Source organism: Oryctolagus cuniculus, chromosome 17 (assembly GCF_051225735.1).
Source record: "Oryctolagus cuniculus isolate XC-2025 breed Fujian yellow rabbit chromosome 17, ASM5122573v1, whole genome shotgun sequence".
Taxonomy (NCBI): Eukaryota; Metazoa; Chordata; class Mammalia; order Lagomorpha; family Leporidae; genus Oryctolagus; species Oryctolagus cuniculus.
In genome coordinates this window covers 31,018,519-31,042,623 of record NC_142883.1, presented here as the reverse complement: position 1 = coordinate 31,042,623, position 24,105 = coordinate 31,018,519, and the positions used below count along the sequence as shown (strand labels likewise).

The following is a 24,105-nucleotide window of genomic DNA, read 5'->3' as shown; positions in this document are numbered from 1 at the left end:
GATCTCTAATTTTATTCCTAAGCCAAGCTTTCTAGGAGTCACTCCTGAGTCAGAAAGCCAGTTTTCGATCAGAAGTTGTGCTTAAGCCTTTTGTGCCAATCAAGTTCCCACCCTGTATTTATGGGTCTGTGAGTGACTGCAGGAATGCTTTCAAGTCTGCCCCACATCTTGCTCCGACTGTCCTGAGCCAGTCCAGGATAACACAGCCTGACCCTGAGTTGGCCATGATCACAGAAGACTTCTTCTCTGCCCCTGTCCTTGGTTCTCTCTGATTGTTTATCTCACGCGGATACTAACTGCTGTCCACTAAGATTACCATCATTTCCAACAACTCCCTTACAGATGGGACTCCCCATTCTTCTTCCCACATAAAGTCAGTCTTCTCAGCAAGAGCGGTGGGGCTTGTCTTTTTTGTGGCCTGCCTCTCCGGAGTTGCAGAACCCCTGTGCCACCACTCTCTGTTTTTCCAGAGTGATATCCTAGCTGTGTGAGTGGGTATCGGACGGGGAACGTGAAGACCCTTGTCTTGTCCTCTTCCCTCTCCCAGCATGGAACGTCTGCCTTGCAAATGAGCTGGGGTGTTAGAAATGAGCCTCCCAGTATTCTCATCTTGCTGTTCCTGGAGTATAGTGTCCACCCCACAAGTGGTAGCTGTATGAAGCATGGTCTTTCTGGCGTATCTATCTGGAACAGAACTTCTGAAACCTGAGAATTGTGCAGGAGGGAGATCGTAGCCTCAGCCCGGGATCTGGGAAGAAAGGGGCCCTGTGTTTTTGTTGCACATGACCTGGGCAGGTTTTCCATAACAGGGGGCTGCTGGAGTAAATCATGACTCAAGTGCTGCAGGCTCTTGATAGTGTTGTTATTATACATTTTCTTGAATTAATGTTCCTCATGTTCCTTCTTTGTTTCAGGGACATTTTCCAGAGACTTTAAACGATATACATTTTATATAATTCTCTCCCAGCCAATTGCTGTTATGTTGGTCGGGAGACATCAACTGAACTTGTTATGAAATCATTCTAGAAGTCCCATGTCTTAATCTTTATTGACTGAGCATAATATCTCTTTGTATATAACAGAGAAGTTAAAAGCACAAGCTCTTGTCGAACCAGCCTGGATTCAAATCCCTATCCTACCACCTATTAGATATGTCGGCTAGAACAAGTTACTAAACTAATATTATCTATCTCCAGGGATTCAGTGGTGATGATAAATGAGTTAATCTATGAAAAATGCCTAGCATAATATTTCTCTCAACCTACAAAATGAAAGCGATCATGCTCATCTTGGTAACTTTTGCATGCAACAGATGGCCACAAGGGGGCACTAAGAGCCAGGTGTAATAACGAAGGATTCGGTTAAGTCATGCCAATAGTTATAAGGGTTAGTTGTAGGTTCACCAGGGGTAGGTATTTTCTAGACAGGAGATGGAAACTAAAGTTGTTTCCTAAACATCAGACCATTTCTCCAGATTGAAAGTTTAGCTGGCCACAAGGAAACATGCTGTGAATAAACAATGTCTCATTCAATTAGTAAGGTACTATTCTTAAGTATAAAGTGTTGTTGCAGGACTTGGGATGCAAAGGTTCACTCAAAGAACAAATGCAGTAAATTATTATTTGCTTATCAGATGTCTGCCATGCACTAAGGACCCTGAGTAGTTTGAGGTATCATCTTAATCTTCTCATTCTGATTGAGACTTGGCTGAGGCTTTGACCCATGACAAAAGGTCAACAGATACTCTGGAGCAGGGAGGGGGTCACTTAATGAAGAAGGCATTTAGCATGAATTATTTACAGTAGAGTGCAGGAAGGAAGAGTAGCAAAGGTCAGAGATGCCTTTGACAAAGTTGGAATGAACAAAAGTAAAGGCAAATGTTGAAGCAGAAATTAATAGAATCAATTATAAGAGAAGTCACAATAGTTAAAAGAAATGAAAATGAAGCTGTTGATCTGGCTAAAATAGGAGTAAGGATCCCGAGGAGTGACCTACTAAGCCTCTTTCTTACTTCCCAACAGCCTAGAAAATGACTGGGATATGGTTCTTAAAAACTGCATCAAATTTTGGAAGAAATTTGGATGTATCTCTGTGAAACACAGTTTGAAACCACTGCAATGACCCAAATAGTTAATCAAATGGATCAAGATAATGGCTAAAGGATGGCTGTAAAGACGGAGAAAATAGGGCACAAGAGTGACCCCATATACCAGCTGTTCTAGGGACCCCTGCACAGGCACAGCTACATCCTATGCACTTTTCTGTCTTCCTCCTTGCACTGTTTCCTTCACATTCTGTCTGTTGCCTCCCACTAATGCAGCCTCAGGGTCTGAGCCCAACTGTTGACATTAATCTTGTTTCTTGTCCATGGTTACAATAAACATTGGCCTCTCACCTCCCAGAAATAATCCATCCTGACCAAGCCCTATACCTGGGAGTCCTTGTGTGGACCTAGGAAGCTAGCTTTTCTGCCTGCATTTTCTAGCTCCTGTGAAAATGATGAGAAAAGATTGAAGATCATCTAATAACTGGTTGTCTAAGGAGCTAGGACTCATAAAAAAGTGAAAAAAGAAGAGTTACTTAAAAGTCTAAGTATCTTTTTATTAGTGGTACCAGGCACATTACTGACAAACACACATACTTGAGTGTGTGTACGCAGGCGCACGCAGACACATACACACACACACTGCTTACCCAGAATCAAATAACTAGCTAGGAAATGGTAGAGAGCCAGGACTCAAACCCACATCTGACTCCAAAGTGCTTATCCTTGGTATTTTATGGGTTCTAAGCTTCTTTGCCTGTTTTCCTATCCATCCATATTTGAGTCCCCTCCATCCATCAATCCTATTTCCCATTTATAGTCAAAAGACATCTCCCAATGGGAACATAGTTAGGAAGTCATTTGAACAACATTATTTTTTTTAATAAATCTTTTTTTTTTTAATTTTTTGACAGGCAGAGTGGACAGTGAGAGAGAGAGACAGAGAGAAAGGTCTTCCTTTGCCGTTGGTTCACCCTCCAATGGCCGCCGCGGCCGGCGCGCTGCTCCTGCAGGAGCCAGGAGCCAGGTGCTTTTCCTGGTCTCCCATGGGGTGCAGGGCCCAAGCACTTGGGCCATCCTCCACTGCACTCCCTGGCCACAGCAGAGAGCTGGCCTGGAAGAGGGGCAACCGGGACAGAATCCGGCGCCCCGACCGGGACTGGAACCCGGTGTGCCAGCGCCGCTAGGTGGAGGATTAGCCTAGTGAGCCGCGGCGCCGGCCTGAACAACATTATTGCACATTTATTCTCACCTCAATATTTGTGTGTCCAGTCAACCATTCTACTTTATTCAATTAAATTCAAGAAGCATTTATTGGATGATTACTATCTATTTGGTACTAACAGAAAAACAACATGGTTAGAGATTACTTCAGAGCACTCTCATACTTTATCTCACTGGACCTGCACAGAAGCCTTCATTCAGTAGTCATGATAGGTATGATTATCCCCATTTTGCAATAATGAAACTTGGGTTAGGCATACCTTACCAATTCACTAAGGTCTGACCCAGTCTATCCCCTCCTGCTCCTTAGCAGGCAGGGTATGTTAGGGAAGGGGAGTTGTTTCCAAATGTAACCAGGAATTGGATCCTTGAACTTTTCCAACCATTAGTAATCCACCTAAAACATGGTAATAAACTCTTTGTATTTAAAATCAGCTGGAGTGGTTTCTGAAGTCTGCACCTGGACCCTAAGTGGTACAATTGCCAGTTAACAAATAATGAAAACAGAAAAGAAAGAAAAATAACTATTATAAAGGTAATTTCACTTGAAAGCAAAGAAACTACAGGAGAGAAATGTTAGCTATGTAGTTAGAAACCATTTTTGCTGAGTGACTCCAGCGGGGAAGTGTTAACTTAACACCCTCCACTCTACCTCCTCACCCAATTCCTATCTGGAGTATTTCTGATGAAAACCTTTTAAACAGTTCTAGGAACATGCACTTCTTTCATTTACAAGTGTACTTCCAGTGAGCCAAGATGTGTCTCTCTGTTACTTGTACCCATCTGTTCTACCTTCGTCTTGGGGATCTAGATAAAATTTACCAGCTTTTTGTGGAAGCCCTTTAAATACTTTCTGCCCCTATCCAACCAATCAAAAATTTTCTGTCTCTTAGATTACATATCTTTAAAGTGTTAGTTACCTGATATTATTTCCATTCCTGTTTATCATCTTTGTCACTTTTCTCTGGAGGCTCCAAGTTTGTCCATGTGCATCTCAAAAATGCAGAGTTTCTTCCAGAGAACAGGAGTCTAGGATTGGCATGCCTCTCCCCTCTTCCTATGGACTTTTTACATTTGTGAATGCAGCCTGAAGTTGCATTTGTTTCTTAAAAATCTACTTTAACATTAGATTAGCCACTTGAGCTCCCTTTCTATTACTCTGCATGGTATATGTATTTTCCTGTATTTTTAACTTTTATATCTTGGAATATAGAGGTGCCTCTTGTACACAGCATAGAGTTGTATCTTGTGTTTTTCTTTTTTATTCATTCTGCCAACTCTGTCTTTTGAATGGAATGTTTAATTTTCTTACATTTAATTACTGATAAGGTAGGCTTTACTTCTGCCATTTTATTTACTTTTACTTCATGTCTCATGTATTTTTTATTTCTTTGTGCCTCCATTATCCTCTGTTGCCTTTTTTTGTGTGAAATACATTTTCTAGTGTATCATCTTAATTCTTATGTCATGTCTTGGACTATTAAATATATATGTACACATATATATATATATATATACACACACACACATAAATAGTTTTAATTATTTCCTAAAGAGGTGCTCTGGTAGTTACATTTAACCTTTAATTATAATAATCTAATTTGTATTAACACCAATTGAATGTCAAAGGTATACAAAAACTTTTTGTCTGTATATAGCTCCATTCCCATCTTGATCCTTTGGGCTAATACTGTCATAAAATTACATCTTTATTTGTTATTAGCCCACAACATAGATAGATGTATAGTTATATGTATAGTTTAATTCACATAGGAAAAGAACAGAATTATAAGCAAAAAGTACATGTATCATACATTTTATTTTTACCTATGTAGCTACTTTTACACTGTTCTTTAGTTCTTCATGAGAATAGGAGCTACTGACTAGTGTCTTTTCGAGCACCTGAGAGATCCCCTGTGGTGTATTTTTGTAGGGAAGGTCTGCTAGTAACAAACTGTCCCATTATTTTAAAATCTGGCAACATGTTGATTTCTCCTTCATTTTTAAAGGGTAGTTTTTAAAGATTTATTTATTTGAAAGAATTACAGAGAGAGGTAGAGACAGAGAGGCCTTCCATCTGCTGGTTCACTCTATTCCCCAGATGGCCACAATGGCCGGAACTGTGCCAACCTGAAGCCAGGAGCCTGGAGCCTGGAGCCTATTCCAGGTCTCCCACGTGGCTGCAGGGGCTCAAGGACTTGGGCCATCTTCTACTGCTATCCCAGGCCACAGCAGAGAGCTAGATCGGAAGAGGAGAAGCCGGGACTAGAACCAGCACCCATATGGGATGCCTGCGCTTCAGGCCAGGACTTTAACGCGCTGCACCACAGCGCCGGCCCCAAAGGGTAGTTTTGCTGGATACAGAAATTATTCACTGCTCATCTGTTTTCAACATCTTTGAATATGGTTTTCAATAATAAATTTATTAGAAATCTTATTGAGGGTTTTGTGCATATAATCACTGATTCTCTTTTGCTGCTTTCAAGATTTTCTGTCTGAGTTTTTATAGCTTGATTATAATGGGTATAGAGGATCTCATAGCATTTATCCTGCTTGGAGTTCATCAGATTTCTTGAATATTTACATTAATGTTTTTAATCAGACTTGGGGCTATATTAGTCATTATTTCTTCAACTGTTCTTTTACCCTCTCTCCTCACTTTCTGGATCTCCCATTATGCATGAACTGTTATGCTCAATGGTACCTCACAGGTCTCTGATCCTCTGTTTTTCTTAATTTTTTAAATTTCTGTTTCTTAGACTGGTTAATTAAATTGATATGTCTTCAAAATCATCAGCTTTTTCCCCAATAGCTCAGATTTGCTATTTAACTCGTCTAGCCATTTCAGTTATTTTACTTTTCAACTCTAGAATTTCTATTTGATGATAGTTTACAATTTTTATCTTTCTAATGATATATGTTTTCATGCTTTCCTTTTGTTCTTTATACATTATAGCCTTTCTTTGAGCATTTTTTTTTTTTAATTTTTGACAGGCAGAGTGGACAGTGAGAGAGAGAGACAGAGAGAGAAAGGTCTTCCTTTGCCGTTGGTTCACCCTCCAATGGCCGCCGCTGCAGCCGGCGCACCGCGCTGATCCGATGGCAGGAGCCAGGAGCCAGGTGCTTTTCCTGGTCTCCCATGGGGTGCAGGGCCCAAGCACCTGGGCCATCCTCCACTGCACTCCCTGGCCATAGCAGAGAGCTGGCCTGGAAGAGGGGCAACCGGGACAGAACCCGGCACCCTGACCGGGACTAGAACCCGGTGTGCCAGCGCCGCAAGGTGGAGGATTAGCCTATTGAGCCACGGCGCCGGCGTCTTTGAGCATATTTTTAAAGAGCTGACTTAAAGTCTTCTAATATGTGAGCTTCCTCAGTTTCCACTGAGTACTTTTTTCTCTATATATGGGTAATACCTTTTGCTATAATAATTTTTTTATACAGGTAGAATTATAGACAGTGAGAGAGAGAGAGACAGAGAGAAAGGTCTTCCTTCCATTGGTTCACTCCCCAAATGGCTGCTACGGCCGGCGCTGCGCCAATCCGAAGCCAGGAGCCAGGTGTTTCCTCCTGGTCTCCCACGTGGTTGCAGGGGCCCAAGGACTTGGGCCATCCTCCACCGCCCTCATGGGCCACAGCAGAGAGCTGGACAGGAAGAGGAGCAACCGGGACTAGAACCTGGCACCCATATGGGATGCCAGCGCTGCAGGCAGAGGATTAGCCAAGTGAGCCACGGTGCTGGCCCTGCTATAATAATTTTTTGTTGAAGACTGGATACCTTAAATAACATAATGTGGCAATTCTGTAAATCCAATTCCCCTCGTCCCTAGAGTCTGCTGTTATTGCTGTTTGTTGTTATCTTGCTGTGTGCCTATATAGCCACTTTTCTGAACTAATTCTGTCAAGTCTCCACTCCACTTACTGGTCGGATAATGACTGGATAGAAATTTCCTTAAGTGGCTGGAACTAATACATTTCTCAGCTTTTGCCAAGGGGCCGTGTGTTGTGGCGTCCCATCCGTGTTCTGGCGGGCAGTTTACATCATTACCGTAGCCTTCACTTCCTGTTCTGTGAAAGATACGCGATTTGGGACTTCTCGGCTTTTACCTTGGAAGACCCTGCACACATGCTTGGCCTTGTAAATTACCAGAAGTATTCTGGAGCTTTTCAAGGCCTTCTGTGAGCATCTCACTCCTTAGCTTTTTCTTTTAATTGTTCTGGTCAGCTTCTTGTTTTTATTTTCCCAAGGCAGCTGCAATGTTAAAAAATTGCTGATTATTTTCAATAAATAGTCCAGGCTCTTCACATTGAAGGAGCTCTGAGTCAGGTCAAATAAAGGAAAGCCAGGTGAGTGGCATTTTCCAGGAAACTACAAGTCAGGTAGCTTTACTTCATTAACTTATTTTTTCCCCAAACAGTATCTCTTGTATTCTAGACTCTACCAGCAAGACTTTGTCTAAAAAGGAAAGTTGGTTAACTGTATCATAGTGAATTTTTCCAGTTGTCATCAGTCCCTATTTCTTTGCTCTTTATATATCATTCGTTTCTTGAAAAACAACATGCTAGCACCGACATTGCGGTGTAGTGAGCAAAACCCCTGCCTGTGACAACAGCATGTCATACGGGTGCCGATTTGAGTCCCAGCTGCTCCACTTCTGATCCAGCTCCCTGCTAATGGACTGGGAAAAGCAGTACAAGATGGCCCAAATTGCTGGATTCCAATCACCCCCATGTGGGACATTGGATGAAGTTCTTGGCTCTTGGCTTGGGCCTGGCTCAGCCGTGGCCATTGCAGTCACTTGGGGAGTGCAATGACTCTATGACTCTGGCTTCCAAATAAACAAATATTTAAAAAACTTATACTGATGTATCAAGGATCCATTCATTGCCCTTTTTTGAAAATTGAGGCAACATTCAATTCATATTCTCAATTTTCTAGACCCTTTTTTAATTTCCCCATACATTTCTCAATGGAGCATAGCAATTGTCTGAGAGGTAAACCTCCAGTCTCAGTGGTTTTTATCCCTAGAGGAAGAAGAGTCAGGAAAAGCATGGTTTGGGAAAGCCAGCCACACTGGTTGGTTCCAACATGGGCAGCCTGTGCAGTAAACAGATAGCTGTAGGTGTAATGTGGAAAATCAACACATTAGGGGTGTAAACCAACTTCAGAGGGCTGAGGTATAGTTCAGGGCTGGATATTTTCTGTTGCTGTTGTTAATCATGATAGCACCAGTCAGTAACTAGTGGACAGGGAGAAGAGGATCCATTATTCCCCTCCCCATGGGAGAGGCCACAGGCAAGTGTCATCTAGGATTATAAAGCCCAGCATAGCTGACCGAAATTCAGAACAGAAGCCTCAGAGCTAGTCCTCAAGGCAGGAGTCTTATACTGTGAACTGAACCAATTGTGGGGGCCCCAACTCTATCGAAAGCCACTGCTGACAGAGTTGCTGCCTGTGTCACAGACAATGCCAGTGCCATGTGAAGCACCCATGATGTCAGCTCTGAGGGGCTGGAGAAGTCAGGAGGAAGACTACTTTTGAGAGTTGGCATAGTGTCGTGTAAATATAGTTCCCAGAGACCCAACAGACTGCGGTTAAATCCCTCAGCAGGTTGATTAATAACTCTCACTTTTAAGTCTCCCATTTGTAAAACAAAGATAATGGCATCTGTATTACAGAACCTGTATGGAAGAAAAATATATACCTTAAGCACTCAACACAGAAGAGGTGCATTAATAGTACTTTGGGGGATTTCCCATTTTATGTCCATTTCTTAGAAGAATTTCCAACCTTTTCTGGCAGCTGTGTGGCCCTTCTGAGAAAGGCTTTTACTTCTACCTTTGGGTGCTAGGTAGTTACCTTCCTCCCTCTAAGTGCTCAGGCTGGCATTTAGAATCCAGTGCTGCTCACAGACTTTGTGTTTCTGATCCATCTGCTCCATGAAGAACTGTGAAACTCAGAAATAGACCCGTTTCTAGCCAGACACCCATTTCTCCAATAGGATTTGTCAGATGATAAGCCTTTGTGATATAACCAGGCAGCTGGGCATTCAAAAGAAGTCAAACACCACCTAATTAGGAAATCTATTTCCTTTTTCCTTGCTTGCTAGCTTCTCTCTCTCTCACTTCCTCTGTTTCCTTTTTGTATACTTACCCTTATTATAAGTGAAAGAGGCAAAAAAGAATGCACAGAGATTCAAAGTTCTGGCCATGTGGATTTGAATCTCAGTATCTGCATTAGCTAGGTGACCTTGGACAAACTATTTGATCTCTCTAAACTTCAATTTCTTCATCTATAAAACGGTTGTTAACAGTGGAATCTGCTTCAGAGGGTTTTTGCTAGGATAAGTGAGATAATACATGTGAGTACTCAATACAAAACCTTGTACACAATAAGTCTGTACAAATACTAAGCAATTTTGACTGTCAAGAGCATTAGCTTTGAAGTCAGATGGATATAGATTGAACTCATAGCTCTTCAACTTAAAAGTTTCATGATTTCAATTCAGTTATATAACCTCTTAGAGCTCCACTTGGCTTGACAGTTCCAAGATTATAATGAAAATTACAGTGATGTACATACAGTACCTTTGCCTTTTTTTATTTGGTTATGACCCATGTCAGACAAGATTTGAGTTTACCTACCCAAACAAAAACTTAGTCTGTTTTTTTAAGTACATAATAGAATCAAGGTGATTCAAAGGGAAACAAAGGAAAAACCAAAGATAAGCTCAGGATCTTAGATCACATCACAGTATTGGATGCTTGTTAGTGACGGGTCACAAATTTCACTTTGAGCTTCTTAGCATCCAAGTCTATAGAGAAAGGAAATACAGTCAGATGATTCAGAGTGCTAAGATAAACGCAGAGGAGTTCTGAAGAAGAAAGCCGGCTATTCCTAGTTCTGATCTTAAGAGACTAAAGTGCATGGTGGCTATACAATAGATGTACAAATGTTAGTTGTCCACATCTTCAAGCACAGAACAATGAATGAGCCTAAGAGTAAAAGTATCCAGGAAGAGGTGATTTTTGAATCAGACTGAATATGAATTTTCCAGGTGCCTGGAGGATGGAGAAAGGAAAAAGCTTGTCCATGTGGACAGTGTCTGGATGGTCCCCACCCATCAACAGCACAGCAGCTTTAAAGCCAAGGATTCATGCAGCTTCCTGCTGGGTAAAGATGCAGTTCTCATGGGGCTGAAAGGCACAGGAACTTGTCACATGGGAAGGCAGAAGTGAAGAGAGGCTTTGGGAGCACGGTCCAAGCAGCTGCTGTGGTTTAGAGGCCCTGCCTACTAGACATCTGGTGTTTAGCCACAATCCTCAGAGGGAAGTTCATTGTCCTTTTTTTCCAAGTGTATTTTCTTTTGTTCTGTTTTCCTGAGAACCCTGACTTAGAATTCTTAAAGAAACTGGTCAGGACAGTAACAGATCCCTCTTTATTCTTTCACAATTACCATTTCCCTCCAGACCTTCTCAGCCACTACAACCCTTGGAAGAATATTCATGGGATGAAAGGGATCAGGCTTGGAGGTCCCAGTGAAAAAGGAAAGATTTAAACAGAAGGGAAAGCAAACACAGAGAGTACCACTTTAACAGGATACCCACATTCTTCTGCTACTGTGGCATCTGAGAGAAGACAAGAGCTAGAACTTTAGCTTCTAGCTCTTCAGTTTGCAGAAGACTCTGAGGCCCCCAAGATCCTGAATGAATGTTTAGGTCATTTAGAAGGCACATATAGTCCATTCAGAGCCAGATCTATTACCTACACCTGTGGACTCCCAGAGGTTGAAAGAACTTGTTCTAGAAGATGTGCTATGAGCTGGAGAGGAGGTCTGAAGAAGTTCCCAGAGCAGAACATTAACTGTGGGGATACAGCCAGGGACCTTTCTGCAGTGTCATTACTATATGTTTGCCTCCTGGTGCTGCACTGGGCTGTAATCCCTCACAGAACTCTCACTGGTAGCCTGCTGTGGGAGTTTCTGCATTGTCCTCAATCCACCCGGTACCTAACCATACTTCTTTGTTCAGCTAATAAGCATCTGCCCCATCACTCTACCTCCTTGGGGCCAGGCATTGTACTAGACATTTCAGTTAGGATACCTGTCCTAAGGCACTCCAGAGTCCAGTAAATAGATGAGGATAAGTGTCGTAGTCATATCAGAAAGCCCGTGTGAACACAGAAGAGAAAGGGTTCATCGCAGCCTGGGAGTGGGAAGCAGTCAGGGAAGGTCTGCCTCAACTCAGCCTCAGGAAGTAGTGAGCATCGGGCAAGAGAGAGGAAGGCAGTCCCAGAAGCAGAGGGAGTCCCAGGCACAGTCCTGGTGGCAGGAGAAGGCGTGGCATTCTCCCCCAACTTGATTTCCCTGGGAGAATGGAGTGTGCAGGGGAGATATTTAGTTCCCCTGGGCTTCTGTAACAAAACACCACAAATGCCTAAAGGCAATGGAAGTTAAACTTCTCCAGGTCCACAGACCAAGTCTAAAAGCAGGGTGTGAGCAGGGCCATATTAACTCTTAAGGCTTTAGGGGAGAATCCGTCCTTGCCTCCTCCTAGATTCTGCCAGCTTCCAGAAACCCTTTGGCATTCTTTGGGTTGCAGCTGCATTGCTGTGATCTCTGTGTGTGTCTTCACTCGGCCTTCTTCCCTCCGTGTTTGTCTATCTCCTCTGTGTATCTGTCCTCTCTTCCAATGAGGACTAGTCACTGTATATATATATATATATATATATATATATATATATATATATGCATATATATATATATAGGCAGAGACACTATTTCCAAATATGGCCACATTCTTAGCTTCCATGTTTACATGAATTTTAGGGGGACATTGTGCAACCCTTCATAAGCACTTTATTCCAGAGAGAGAATGAGAACTTAGATTCTTCAAAAGGCCCCGAATACAAAATACCTTAAATGACTACATAGAAGAGAGACAAGAAGCACAGTACCCATCTTGACCAGGACCCTAAGTGTCACTTGATTCCTAATCTTGCAGCCCAGTCACCTAAGCGAGTTATTGATAAGAGTCTACTGCTCTTCACCTAAAACATGTGCACCCAGCCAGTGAAAATGAAAACTAGGACATTGCTGGACACAAGTGTCTCTTTGCTGCTCTCAGAGTCTCGCCTCTATAAAATGGGGGACAAATCATTGCCCAGTCCACCTTGAAGGGTTGCTGTAGGACTGATTCCATGGGGGCAGACAACTAAAAAGTGTTTTTCAGGTTGTAAACACAACCTGAACTGTGTTCTTATTCCGTAGCACGCCATGCTCTCTACCCCTCTCTCCTCTCCCTTCTTCATGTCTTCCAACACATTCCCTTTCCTCTGCCAAGCAGGAGGGAGTGGGATAAACCTGGCAGAAATCTGTGCTCCCAGCAGCTTTAGACACCCAGGGGGAGCAGACTCCGAGGAGCAGCCGAGTCTCTGCATCCCTTGGGACTGTGCCCTAAATAAACGTGTATGCAGAGACTGCTGGGCTGTGTACAGGGGTTCATGCCTAGGAGGTGAAAATGAGCTAATTAGTGATTATAATCAGGCTTGAATTCCTGAACACAACACTTGGTATTATTACCTCACTCTCAGACATTTGAGCAGTCTCTAATTTCTAGCACGTCAGTACCCTTTGGGCTCTTCCCCGCCTGCATGGATTAGGCATAGTGTCATCTCAGTGGCCCAGGCTAGGGTCTTATTAGCATGGCAGTCATCTGTTTTCTGAGAATCGCTCACAAGGCCTGTTCTTGGTATGGCTCCGATTGTTATCTTTGCATCCTGGCTGTGACATTTTAGCTCACCTACGCAAACACTGGAAAGTCAGGACACCTGGGCTCCCGGTGTGACCGTCACAACAAAGTTAGATGAGTTGGATAAGTCACTTCTGTTTTCTGGTTCTTATTTTCATCTTTTTTTTTTTTTTTTAAAGTTTTTTAAAAATCATTTTTGCAATTTTTCAAGGAAAACATCCATAGTTGTCATTTTTTTTCTCAAAAGTGTCTGTGATCAACAAAGATTAAGAATCCCTGTACTGGTCAATTTATAAGCTTAAAACAATTATTGGGGGGGCTGGCGCTATGGCGCAGCGAGTTAAAGCCCCAGCCTGAAATGCCAGCAACCCTTATGGGTGTCGGTTCGGGTTCTGGCTGCTCTGCTTCTGATCCAGCTCTCTATAACTCTTTCAATAAATGAATAAAGTAAATAAATCTTTGAAAGAAACCCAATTATTTGGTTTATGCTTCTATAAGTGCTCGAAATCTAATCGCTGAGCCAGTTTTTGCTGTCTGCCTACTGTATACCAGGTCCCTTGATATGGTGCAAGGATGCGAAAGTCAGTGACATTCCAAAGAGGCCCTCCACTGTGGCGTAGCGGGTAAAGCCGTGGTCTGCAGTGCCGGCATCCCAAACGGGCACTGGTTCGAGTCTTGGCTGCTCTGCTTCCGATCCAGCTCTCTGCTATGGCCTGGGAAGGCAGAAAATGGCCCGAGTTCTTTGGTCCCTGCAGCTGCATGGGAGACCCAGAAACAGCTTTTGGCTCCTGGCTTCGGATCAGCGCAGCTCCAGCCATTGTGGCCATCTGGGGAGTGAACAAGCGGATGGAAGATCTGTCTCTCTGTAACTCTGCCTTTCAAATAAATATTTTTTAGAAAATAAAAAAAATACAAAGAGGCTCCTCTCCTGTGAGGAATACAGACCCACAAAGAATTTTAAGATGCTTGAAATATCAAGATGGAGATATGCACAGGACAGTGAGCAATACAGAACTGGTAGACGTGTTTAATACTTCTCACCTCCAGAGGGGTCATGAGCTGTAGAGAGAGATGGGCTTTTAAAGTCCTCCTAGCGAGTTTACCCAGTAGAGGGCACTTTCACTCCCGCAGATCTCAAGGCCCCAGGCTCCCAGGGGCCTTCTCTCTCTAAAACACCCTCTAGTCCATGTTCTTTCTCCTTGTGCTACCAGCTACCTCGCTGACTCTAAGCAGAAATGGGCTCCTCCTCCCTCGCCGTGCCCCCACTGCGTATTCTTCAATCCTCTTCCTCCTAGGGCAGGAAGCCCACACGTCCCAGGGTCCCCCGAGTCCTGCCAGCTCTCCCATCACTTCCCTTGCCAGGTGGGCTCTGCTGAGCCCCTCTCACGTCCAGCACCTCAGGAGAGTGGTCCTTAGAGATGCGGATGAGAACACTATCACACTGCACGCTGCTCCTGCCGCAGTGTGGGCCTCCATTCAGTTTCAGTGAACGTAATGCTCAGGAGAAAGCTTTGCTCAGGGGGACATTCACTTAAACACAGAAAAGCAGGCATATTCACATTGGCCCATGACAGGCCAGAGGGCCATGTGCTACTGTGGGCCCCAGTGCTAGTCCCAGTTCCTTAGTAACTAGCAGAGTCCAAGCCTGTCCATCATGTTCTACCCCCCTAGTCCAAGCAGCCGTCACCACTGCCTCTGACTGTTCCATGTAACTTTCACATCCACCTCATTGTATGTCATCCTCCACATGGCATCCAGAGCGATCTGAAATGTACAACAGAATGCTTCACTCCTATTTAAACTTTTTCACTGCACGTAGGATAAAATCCAAATCCCTCACCAAGTCTGTAACATCTTCCATGATCCGGCATCTGCCTAACTCTAGCCCCGTGGTGGAGGGCTCACTAAGTACCAGCCTTTGTCTGCCTCTGCATGACAGTGCTTCCTCAGGGCCTTTGCAGTACTGCTTTTTAAGACTATTCCTTCCTCATTTTTAGGCATGGCTGCTTCCTGTTTTGATTCATATCTAAGGTTCAAAGACACATGCTTTGGAGAATTCTTTCCTGACCGTCTCATCTAGAATTTCCCAACCCTACCCTCATTGTAGCCTTTCCACTCTGCTTTCTTTTACCGTCTTCACAGCATTTATTGTCATCCGCCATTATCTTGGTTATTTATCACCTGTCATCCCAGGCCCACTCATTGTCTGTCTCATTCACCACTGTCTTCCTGCCATCGGAATAGATTATAACTCACAATCCATCATCAATGAATATTTGAATGAGTAACTCTGATAAAAGTTATTTAATATATATGAGCCCTCAAATTCCTTTGCAGTCAAGAGAGGAAAGGAAAGATGTCTACTTGGCTACATATCTGATCTTCTAGGATGCTTGGGAAAGTCTCAGAGGTAGATATTACTTTTATACCTGCAACACGGTTGATGAAATAAACTATCAGGAGCCGGTGCTATTGTGTAGTCGGTAAAGCCACCACCACCAGCACCAGTACCTCATATGGGTGCCAGTTCCAGTTCCAGCTGCTGCACTTCTGATCCAACTCCCTGCTAATGTGCCTGGGACAGCAGTGGAAGATGGGCCAAGTGCTTGGGCCCCTGCACCCATGTTGGAGACCCAGAAGAAGCTCCCGGCTTTGGCCTAGCTCAACCCTGCTGCCATTTGGGGAGTGAACCAGCAAATGGAAGATCTCTCTCTTTCTGCCTCTCTGTAACTCTGCCTTTCAACTAAATAAATACATCATTAAAAAAAGATGGGTTAAATAATTGGCCTAAAATTATAGTTGTGGCCTTGAAGTTTATCCTTTTTGAGATAGCAGTAAACATTTGGGGGAGAGAGGAGAGGAGACAAGTTTTCTCCATTCTTCCAAATTTCACATTTCACCCATAAGTTAGCTATCCATAGGAGAGTAAGACCCCAGGTTACCTATCTAGGACCACCAAAAGCAAAGTCTCTGGCCAAGACACTATTCCGATCCATAATTCTGAGTCTGATGTATTCTCAGCACACCCACTACATTCATTCATTCATTTATTAATATATCAATGCATCACATACATGTTGTTAGCAGCCAGGCACTGTAACAGGTACATGGTGGTTCCAGGGAGGAACATCTGATTCATATGAAGGGTACGGCCAAGTCTCCCCTAGGAATGGAAGGTCCCCAGTAGGTCCAGAGTCGAATTCATATTTTTGACTGAACAAGACAGTGAATTTAGAATGCTTATTAGCTGGGGTAATAGTACAGAGTAGGCACATCCAAGGAATGCTAGTGATGAGGATGTTAGAACCTAGACCTCCCTTCCTCAACCAGGAGGCTTCCCTTGTCAAAGAAAGAGGGATTAACAGCGCCCTTGGCAATGTTACCCTCCCAGAGCCATCCCAGCAAAGAATCCAGCTCACATGACTTCCATTGCCTTCTCCTAAATCCACAGCCTGGAGAGGCAACTGAAAGTAATAAGCATAATTTAAATGCTCTGTCTTCCCTCATTAAAATCCACCCAGAAAGGCATGCCAGATTTATTTTAGTGCATGTGGCAAAGGCAGTTCCATTATATAAACGCAGGCTTCTCCCCAGAGCCCAAGGGGAGTGCTGTCCGTATTTATGTGTGTCCATGCAAGTATGGGTGTGCACATTTGCACACATGTATGCAGCTTAGGTTTAGGGGTGCTACCAGGAATGGATGATTGACCCTTCACAGGTTGAATGGTCTGAGTTTTCAAAGCCATTGCAAACTGCTTGCTAAGCAGCCCCAGGCTGGTGAAGCACCCTGAAGGCTGCCCTGGCCCTCTTGGGCGATTCTCAGGAGACCTAGATCTTGTCCAGCTCTCTCGGCAGAGCCGCACATGCTTGGCGGCTCTCCTTGGAAACACCGGTTGCCAGAGCAGCTGTGTCAGCCTGGCTTCCTCGGAAAAGAAGGGAACGCAGGCAGGGAGCCCTCCACTAACCCTCTGGCCTCTTTCCAGGGGACAACACCCAAGAGCCATCCACACAGGAAACCAAATCCAGAACGGGAACACATGACAATGGAAAACAGGGAGGGAAAGAGGCACAGGAGGGAAAACTAAGGGCAGGGAGTTTGGAAAGTTCTGAGAGACAGCGTCTCTGGGGGTGCCTTGTGCTTTCGGAGGGCAGGAGCTTCCTTCCGGGTGGGAGGGCGGTCAGCTGAAGCAGGAAGACTGTTTGGGGCTTGCTGTCATCTTCAGAAGCTTCTTTGCCCTCACCTGGTCCTGCACCTTCCCTGCAACTCTGCTCCTATTTGTGAAACACATCTCCAGGCAGTGTCTCTTACTGGTCAATCTGTTTCTTTCTCAGCAGCCCCTCTGCCACATTGCCACAGGCATGGAGGAGAGAAATGCCAGAAAAATGTCACAGAACAGGCATAGCAGGAAGGGATGATGTTAAGAGAACTCCTCTCCCAACAGGAAAGGGGAAGGAAAGCGTGCAAGGTCCGGGAAGGAGACTTGGGAGAGAGAGACAGGCCGTAGACATGAGGCGTGCGTGGTTTTGCTCGCCAAGTGACTCAGCGGGACCACCCAGAGAAGGCAATAGGATAACTCACCCCTGGAACGGCAGCACCATGGTCAGCCCAGCCCAGCCCAGCCCAGAGCAGGCTACCAGGATAGAGGACGGTGTCTAGGTGAAGGGACCACAGCTCTGAAGATCCAGAATTTGCAGACTCCATCTTGGTACTGGCAACACATCTGAGCCTCCTAGGAAGAGGCCCAGGCTAAAAGAAATGAAGGATTGAAACTGATTGAATGGTGGGGTTGGCAGGCGTCTGGCTCGGCAGTTACGATGTTGGTTGAGACCACATCCCAGACAGGATGGGTTGCCTGGGTTTGAGTTGCCGCCAGTTCCATCTCCCTGCTACTGCACACCCTGCAAGGCAGCAAGTAATGGCCCAGCCTGGCTCTCTGCTACTCACATGGGAGACGCAGACTGAGCTCTGTTTGGTGAAGGCATCTGGGGAGTAAAATGGTGAAGGGGCGACCTCTTTGTCTCTATGCCTTTTAAATAAATAAAATTAAGGGGAAAAATACTAGGAAGGATATAAGGTGGCTTCAGGATGCAGGGACCCACAGAAAGCTGCATAAGGACAAGCCGGGAACTAGACCAGAGTGTCCCAGAGGTCAGCACAGACCTGTGTAGGAGGTGGAACTGTGGTTCCATCCCTTCCCACCGTGGGATTTACGTTTTGTCTGCACCAGGCAGTCTAAGAAAGAGAAGGCAGTGGAATGATATCTCCAGAGAAACTGTTCTGGACATTCATACTTTGAGCTGAATTCCTAACCTGACAAAATCAAGTTGAGGGACACAGGCTGTTTTAGATGGCAGAAGAAATCACCTTTAATTGACAAGTTTTCTGCTAATTCAAAGGTGAACTCAATTACAGATCATTTTAAGAGCTGCATTTCTCCCCCGACACAGTCGTAGTGTAAAACGTTTGACCTCTCTGTAATGACCTTACATATCCACAAGCAGATTTAGAGGACACAAGTCATTTTCCCATACATTACTTTTTCTCAGCTTCATACCAAATCAAAATTGAAGATACCGTTCTAACCTTATAAATACAAAAATAAATAAGTAAAACAAGAGTCCCAAGTTAAACAATGTGAAGAAGGCTTCTCCAGGGTCATTTCAACTGCAGACTGCTGAATCTAAGGCAGCAATACCCAGCTGGGGCAATATCTGGGGACAGTTTTCACTGTCACAGTTGGGAAAGGGGGGGCTCTTACTTGCACCGTGTACCTAGAAGCCAGGATGCAGGTAAACATCTGGGGGTGTGTAAACATCTTAGCACAACCAGGACTTAGCTGGCCCCACTACTTTCAATAACAATCAGGACATAACAGGGCCAGAAAACCAGACACTTTTTTCTTTCATTGATTATCACATTAGTAATGTCAGTAAAATAAATATAGTAAGACTAGAAAAATAGAATAAGATTTTAATTACATTAGTGTATTTTTTTTTTATTTGCAGAGAGAGAGAGAGCTCTCTCATTTGCTGATTTGTACCCCCAGGTGCCAGGCGTACTCTTTGCTAACCACCTACTCTGACAGTCCTGCTAGAACTACACTAGTTCCCTCCCAAGGGTGCTGCCTGTGATCTAATCACCCCTAAAGGCCCTTCAACAGCTCACCTCAACACCGTTACTCTGGGGGCCAAACTCCCAGCACATGAACCTTAAGGGGACACGTTCAAACCCTAGACAGCAGGGTTACTGAACCAGGGTCAGAACTGCGGTGTGATTCCAAGACCACAGCCAGGGGAGCAGGAAGTGTGGCTCCGGTCTGGACTTCTCTTATCCCCATACACCTGCCTGCCTGAGGCCTTGAGTGTCTCTCCCCAGTGTCCCTCTAGTCATTCTCCCCTGGCAGCCACTTCCACCCACGTATGGACCTGCTCCACCGCCGCAGCACACACAAAGGAGGAAAGACAGAAGCAGAGACAGAGACGCACACACGCGCGCACTCACAGAGGCAGGCTGAGGGCAGGCAGGGAGAGAGAGGAAGAGATCCAGAGAGGCCATCAGCAGCTCAGCACACAAATAGCTCCCTCCCCAGGTTCCCACTGAGAACTCCGAGACCAAGGGAAGTTTCGTCTCCTCTTTGAAACGATTTTTCCTTTATTTCTGAAACTCAACTTCATTCAAAGGAATTAAAAAGGCCCTTTGGTCTTTCAAGGGTTCTTTTCCATGAGGCTTTTTTTTTTTTTTTCCCTGTGCCTCCGCTTCCCTCTGTAGCTCTGGGGAGGCTGCGGGGGAGACCGGAGCCTGAAAAGACAGGCGCAGGCGCTTCCGCAGCGCACGGCCCAGGTAAGAGGTGCAGAAGTCCCAGACGGAGGAGGGACGTCACGGGGCGGCGAAGCCGAGGCCCTGCATTTTCTGGCCTTCAAAGCTCTGATCAAAAACAGCTGGGAAGAGGAGAATATGGTGGAGGCTGGGGAGGTGCATTGGAAGAGCAACAGCCCCGTCTCAGGTGGAATCAGCTGAGCGCAGGCCTCTTCCTCACAATTCGTCATCTCGGGGGTGCTTGGTGGGGACGCGCCTGGATGCAGGCTGGGAAGTCCGCAAACTGTCAGAGACTTGTATTTCTTTTAATCCATTCTAAATCAGTTACTTAGAGCTGAGGACATTGGGGTCTGTGCAAGGGGTTGAGCACACAGGGAATTTGGCTGGGTCAGCCAGCTCCCTCTTAGGGAGACATGGATGACGGAGGGCCTCCCCTCCCCCATCCCTGGGCAGGGCCTGGCCATCACCAAATCTGTTTCCTGGTTTATTCCGCCCTGAGAACCTCAGAGGGTTGCCAAAAGGGCCAGCACAGAAAACAGATGGAGTGTTCGGCCACATCGTGGTATTCAGATATGGTGGGGTTTGGGGGGGTCATTTTCTTTCTCTGAGTTCCTGAGGAGACCATCTCCTTTCTTTCCTTCCTCCTACCCCCCTTCCAAGTCACTGAAAGCTGCCACGAAGAAGGGTAGAATTATTACTGGTAAGAAACCTGGATTGTGGCTGGGTCTTGTGACTCAGGTTGGAAGTCCATGGTATTGACTTCCAAGGAAAATCACAGAATTCCCAACAGCTGGGGACGGTGGTTTCAACTGAAATTTACAGACCTCCAATCTGTTATATCCTGGGACTCATTTCCGGTTGTGGTTTCAGCATTTCCACATATCCGTGAGACAGGGGCTGCAATCTATTTTGGGGTGGAGCACACAGATAAAAGAAGTTTAAACCCTGTCTGCAAAGCAAGCACTCTGGTTTTACTTGAGTGCAGGCGTGCACATTTGGGGTGTCTTTTGGAAATCAGTGGTGATTACAGGGTGCAAAAGTCCGGGATGCTTGCACTATCAGTTGCTCTTAGAGGTGGAAGACAAATATGTGATGATGGTTGTTAAGGGGCAAGATTGATGATGTGGCATGAACATTACACTGGGGGTTTGCAAGCCTGGGATGGAATCCTGTCATCTCCAAATAGCTGATTTCTAATTGTAAGATAAGGTTAGTAGAAAACAGATTCTCTGAAGATTCCTTTCTTAATCTGCTCTCTTTCCTCTAATGTGTTAGCATAGAAATCTTGCAAGGAAGACAAAAAGTGCTAACTCATCTCATCATTTCTCTGTTACTTCTCATTTCTCTGTTGTTCATTTGCTTTTCAAAGGGCAGTGAGAGAACAAGAATCTGGAAGCACTTCTTTCCGGGGTTCTTTTCTAAATCCAGCAAGGACCAAGAAAGACAGGGGATTAGGAGTTATGAGGGTAAGAATTCATGTTTGTTGCATATCCCAATCTCCAGGCTGCCACGTGCTTTATATAGACTACTTTAATGCAAACAATTTTATCGTGGCATTTCTGAGTTTCAGTAAGATTGAGTAGGATATTAACAGCTAAAAAAAAAAGGCCTTTTCCATAGTAGATGCTTAATAAATGTCTGTTTACTGAATAAATAGACTTCAGAGACAGAGTTGGGACCCAGGTTTATTTCAGCTACATAATTTCCACGCTTAGCCTCAAACACAACTTGGAGATGAAGGTAGTCATTGGCCATCAAATGCTGTACTTCCGGTAAGCTTTGTCCAAAACGATGGCACTCAGGAGAAACTCTTAATTTTTATTTCTTTTAATTTTCATTTTATTTGAAAGGCAGAAAGACACAAAACAAAGACAGAGGACTAAAGTTGACAGAGACAGGCAGAGAGAGATATTCCATCCACTGTTTCACTCCCCAAAAGCCTGCCACATCCAAGGTTGGGCCAGGCCAAAGCCAGGAGCCCAGAACTCTGTTCAGGTCTCCCATATGGGTGGCAGGGATCCAAGTACTTATGCATCACCTTCTGCCTCCCAGGTTGCGCCTTAGCAGGAAGCTGGATTCGAAATGGAGTAACAAGGACTTGAATCAAGGAACTTCAATATGGGATGCTGGTGACCCAATTGGCAGCCTAACCACTGTGCCAAATACATGCATACCACACACCAACTAGCCAGCAGTGACGTGGTGCCCTCACTGTACTGATGAAGCATTTGGAAAAGCACGCTGGCTTATTTGAACCATGGAAAATTTTTAAAAACTAGTATTTTGTGATATTCCCATTTGCAAGAAATAGAAGCCTACTCAAACTAGCCTCCCAAAAATGTGGGGTGGGGAGAGTAATTATCATGCTAGACATGGTATTGACTCCAAGGAAAATGAACAATTAGACATCAGGAAGAGCAAGAATCAGGGAATTCCAAGGGCTTTGCTCACCTACCATTTACCCTTCCACTGGCTTATTTAATCCTCTGTGCTGTTTGGGGGAGTACATTACAAAAATACAGTGTGTATGAGAATCACCTAAAAATCTTGTGCACACCAGGATTCTGATTCCAGGATCTGGGGTGCACCAAGTGTCTGCCTTTCTGATATCCCAGGTGGTACTGATGCTGCTGCTTCTATGGCCCAATGCTTGCAGTAGCAAGGACTGAGATCCCACAGTACAAGCTGCAACTGGAATCACCTGGGGATATGTTTCATCTACCAAGGCCGGGTTCCACCCTCCCCTGAAGACTGATCCATTTGGTTTGAAGTATGACCTAAGAATCAGGGGTCTATCAGTTTCCCCCAGGTGATTCTACAAGCAGCAAAGCTTGAGAGCCATCACTTGAGATCGAGTTCTCAGCCAACTTGATGGAATGGCTCTTGGGGGGTTAGATGTTCCTCCTGGTCCAGACAGCTGTGGCAGGAGATAGTGGAGCTCTCCAGTGTGATGGGCATTTCAGCCACACTCAGGACTATATAGGACAGGTGTGCAAGCAGGAAAGGGGAGTGGGCAAAGGTAGGCAAAAATCATCACATCTGCAACAGTAAAGGACTGAGCTAAACACACTTGGGTTCAAATTCCGGCATTAACATTTCTTAGTTGTAGCCCGTGCACCAGAAATTCTGACTTTGGAACTCTTTGAGTTTTCATTTTTTTAAATTAAAAGGTGAAGGCTAGGGGCTGGTGTTGTGGTCTAATGGGTTAAGCCACCCCGTGCAGTGCCAGCATTCCATATGGGCATTGGTTCGAGTCCCAGCTGCTCCACTTCCAATCCCACTCCCTGCCAATGGCCTGGGAAAGCAGTGGAAGATGGCTCAAGCATTTGAGCCCTGCACCTATGTGGAAAACTTGGAAGAAGCTCCTGACTCCTGGCTTCAGCCTGGCCTGGCTCCAACCATGCCGCCATTTGGCAATTAAACCAGAAGATAGAAGATCTCTTTCTGTGTAACTATGACTTCCAAATAAATAAATAAATATTTTAAAAGAAAGAAAAGTGAAGGCTACAGTTCCTGACTCACATCTGTCACCACTGATGGTGGCAGAGGGGGATGAGGGGTACAGAATAGAATAAATGGAGAGAAATTTCTACAGGAAACAGGCTGGTATTCCACACCCGAGGCTACAAGTCCAGCAAGTCTCAGAGTGATACCAGGTGTGGGTGTGTTCACCAAGTCCTTACATGTTCCCTACGTGCATCCCAGATTATGAACATGGACCAACTGAGATCATGTAAATTGAACCTTCTAACTGTCCTTGAGTCCTGCTACTAAACTGTCTATTCAACCTCCCTCTATAGCTCTTGAATATAACCATCCATCTCATTCTAAAGCCTTTTTCAGATACCAGTGAAGAACCCCTCACTTTTACACTTTCTCTGATTCCTGGCAATCCATCTTCCATGTAACTACCAATATAATCTTAATACCATGGGAGTCTGCTTAGGTTACTCTGGTCAGGATAAAGTCCAGAGAAAATCATGCAAGGACATTCCTGGCCTTGCCATATATTTTCTGCCACTCCTGACCTCAGACCTGATGCTGCAACATACCGTTGCCCACAGGAGTATTCTGTTCTCTCTTGCCTCTGTGCTGCTACCTGGAGTGTCCCTCCTCATCTTGTCCTATTCAGTTCCTGCTTATCTTCAGCTCAAGCATCACCTTCCTTGGGGAATCTAGACCCACCCTGCTTCTCATCAGTTTCAGGGAGGCTTGGGGACAATTCTGTTTCATGTGCTTTAAGGCATATTTCAAAAGATAAATGACCAACAGA

General features: G+C 44.8%; 1 protein-coding gene across 19 annotated transcripts in view; it reads left to right on the top strand.

Moving 5' to 3' along the window:
- MMD (monocyte to macrophage differentiation associated) overlaps positions 1–24,105 on the top strand; it is a 101,062-nt gene that overhangs the window by 55,548 nt on the left and 21,409 nt on the right. For 2 of the 19 annotated variants that reach the window (XM_089316984.1, XM_089316980.1), the window contains one exon: positions 21,202–22,233. The exons of 15 other annotated variants lie outside the window; for them this stretch is intronic. In XM_089316984.1, coding sequence (XP_089173110.1) covers positions 21,202–21,366 — 165 coding nt within the window. In that variant the 3' untranslated portion in view covers positions 21,367–22,233. Of the gene's footprint in view, positions 1–13,567; positions 15,809–21,201; positions 22,234–24,105 lie in introns of those variants that run through there. 2 more of the 19 variants (XM_089316993.1, XM_089316989.1) reach the window with 1 other exon arrangement.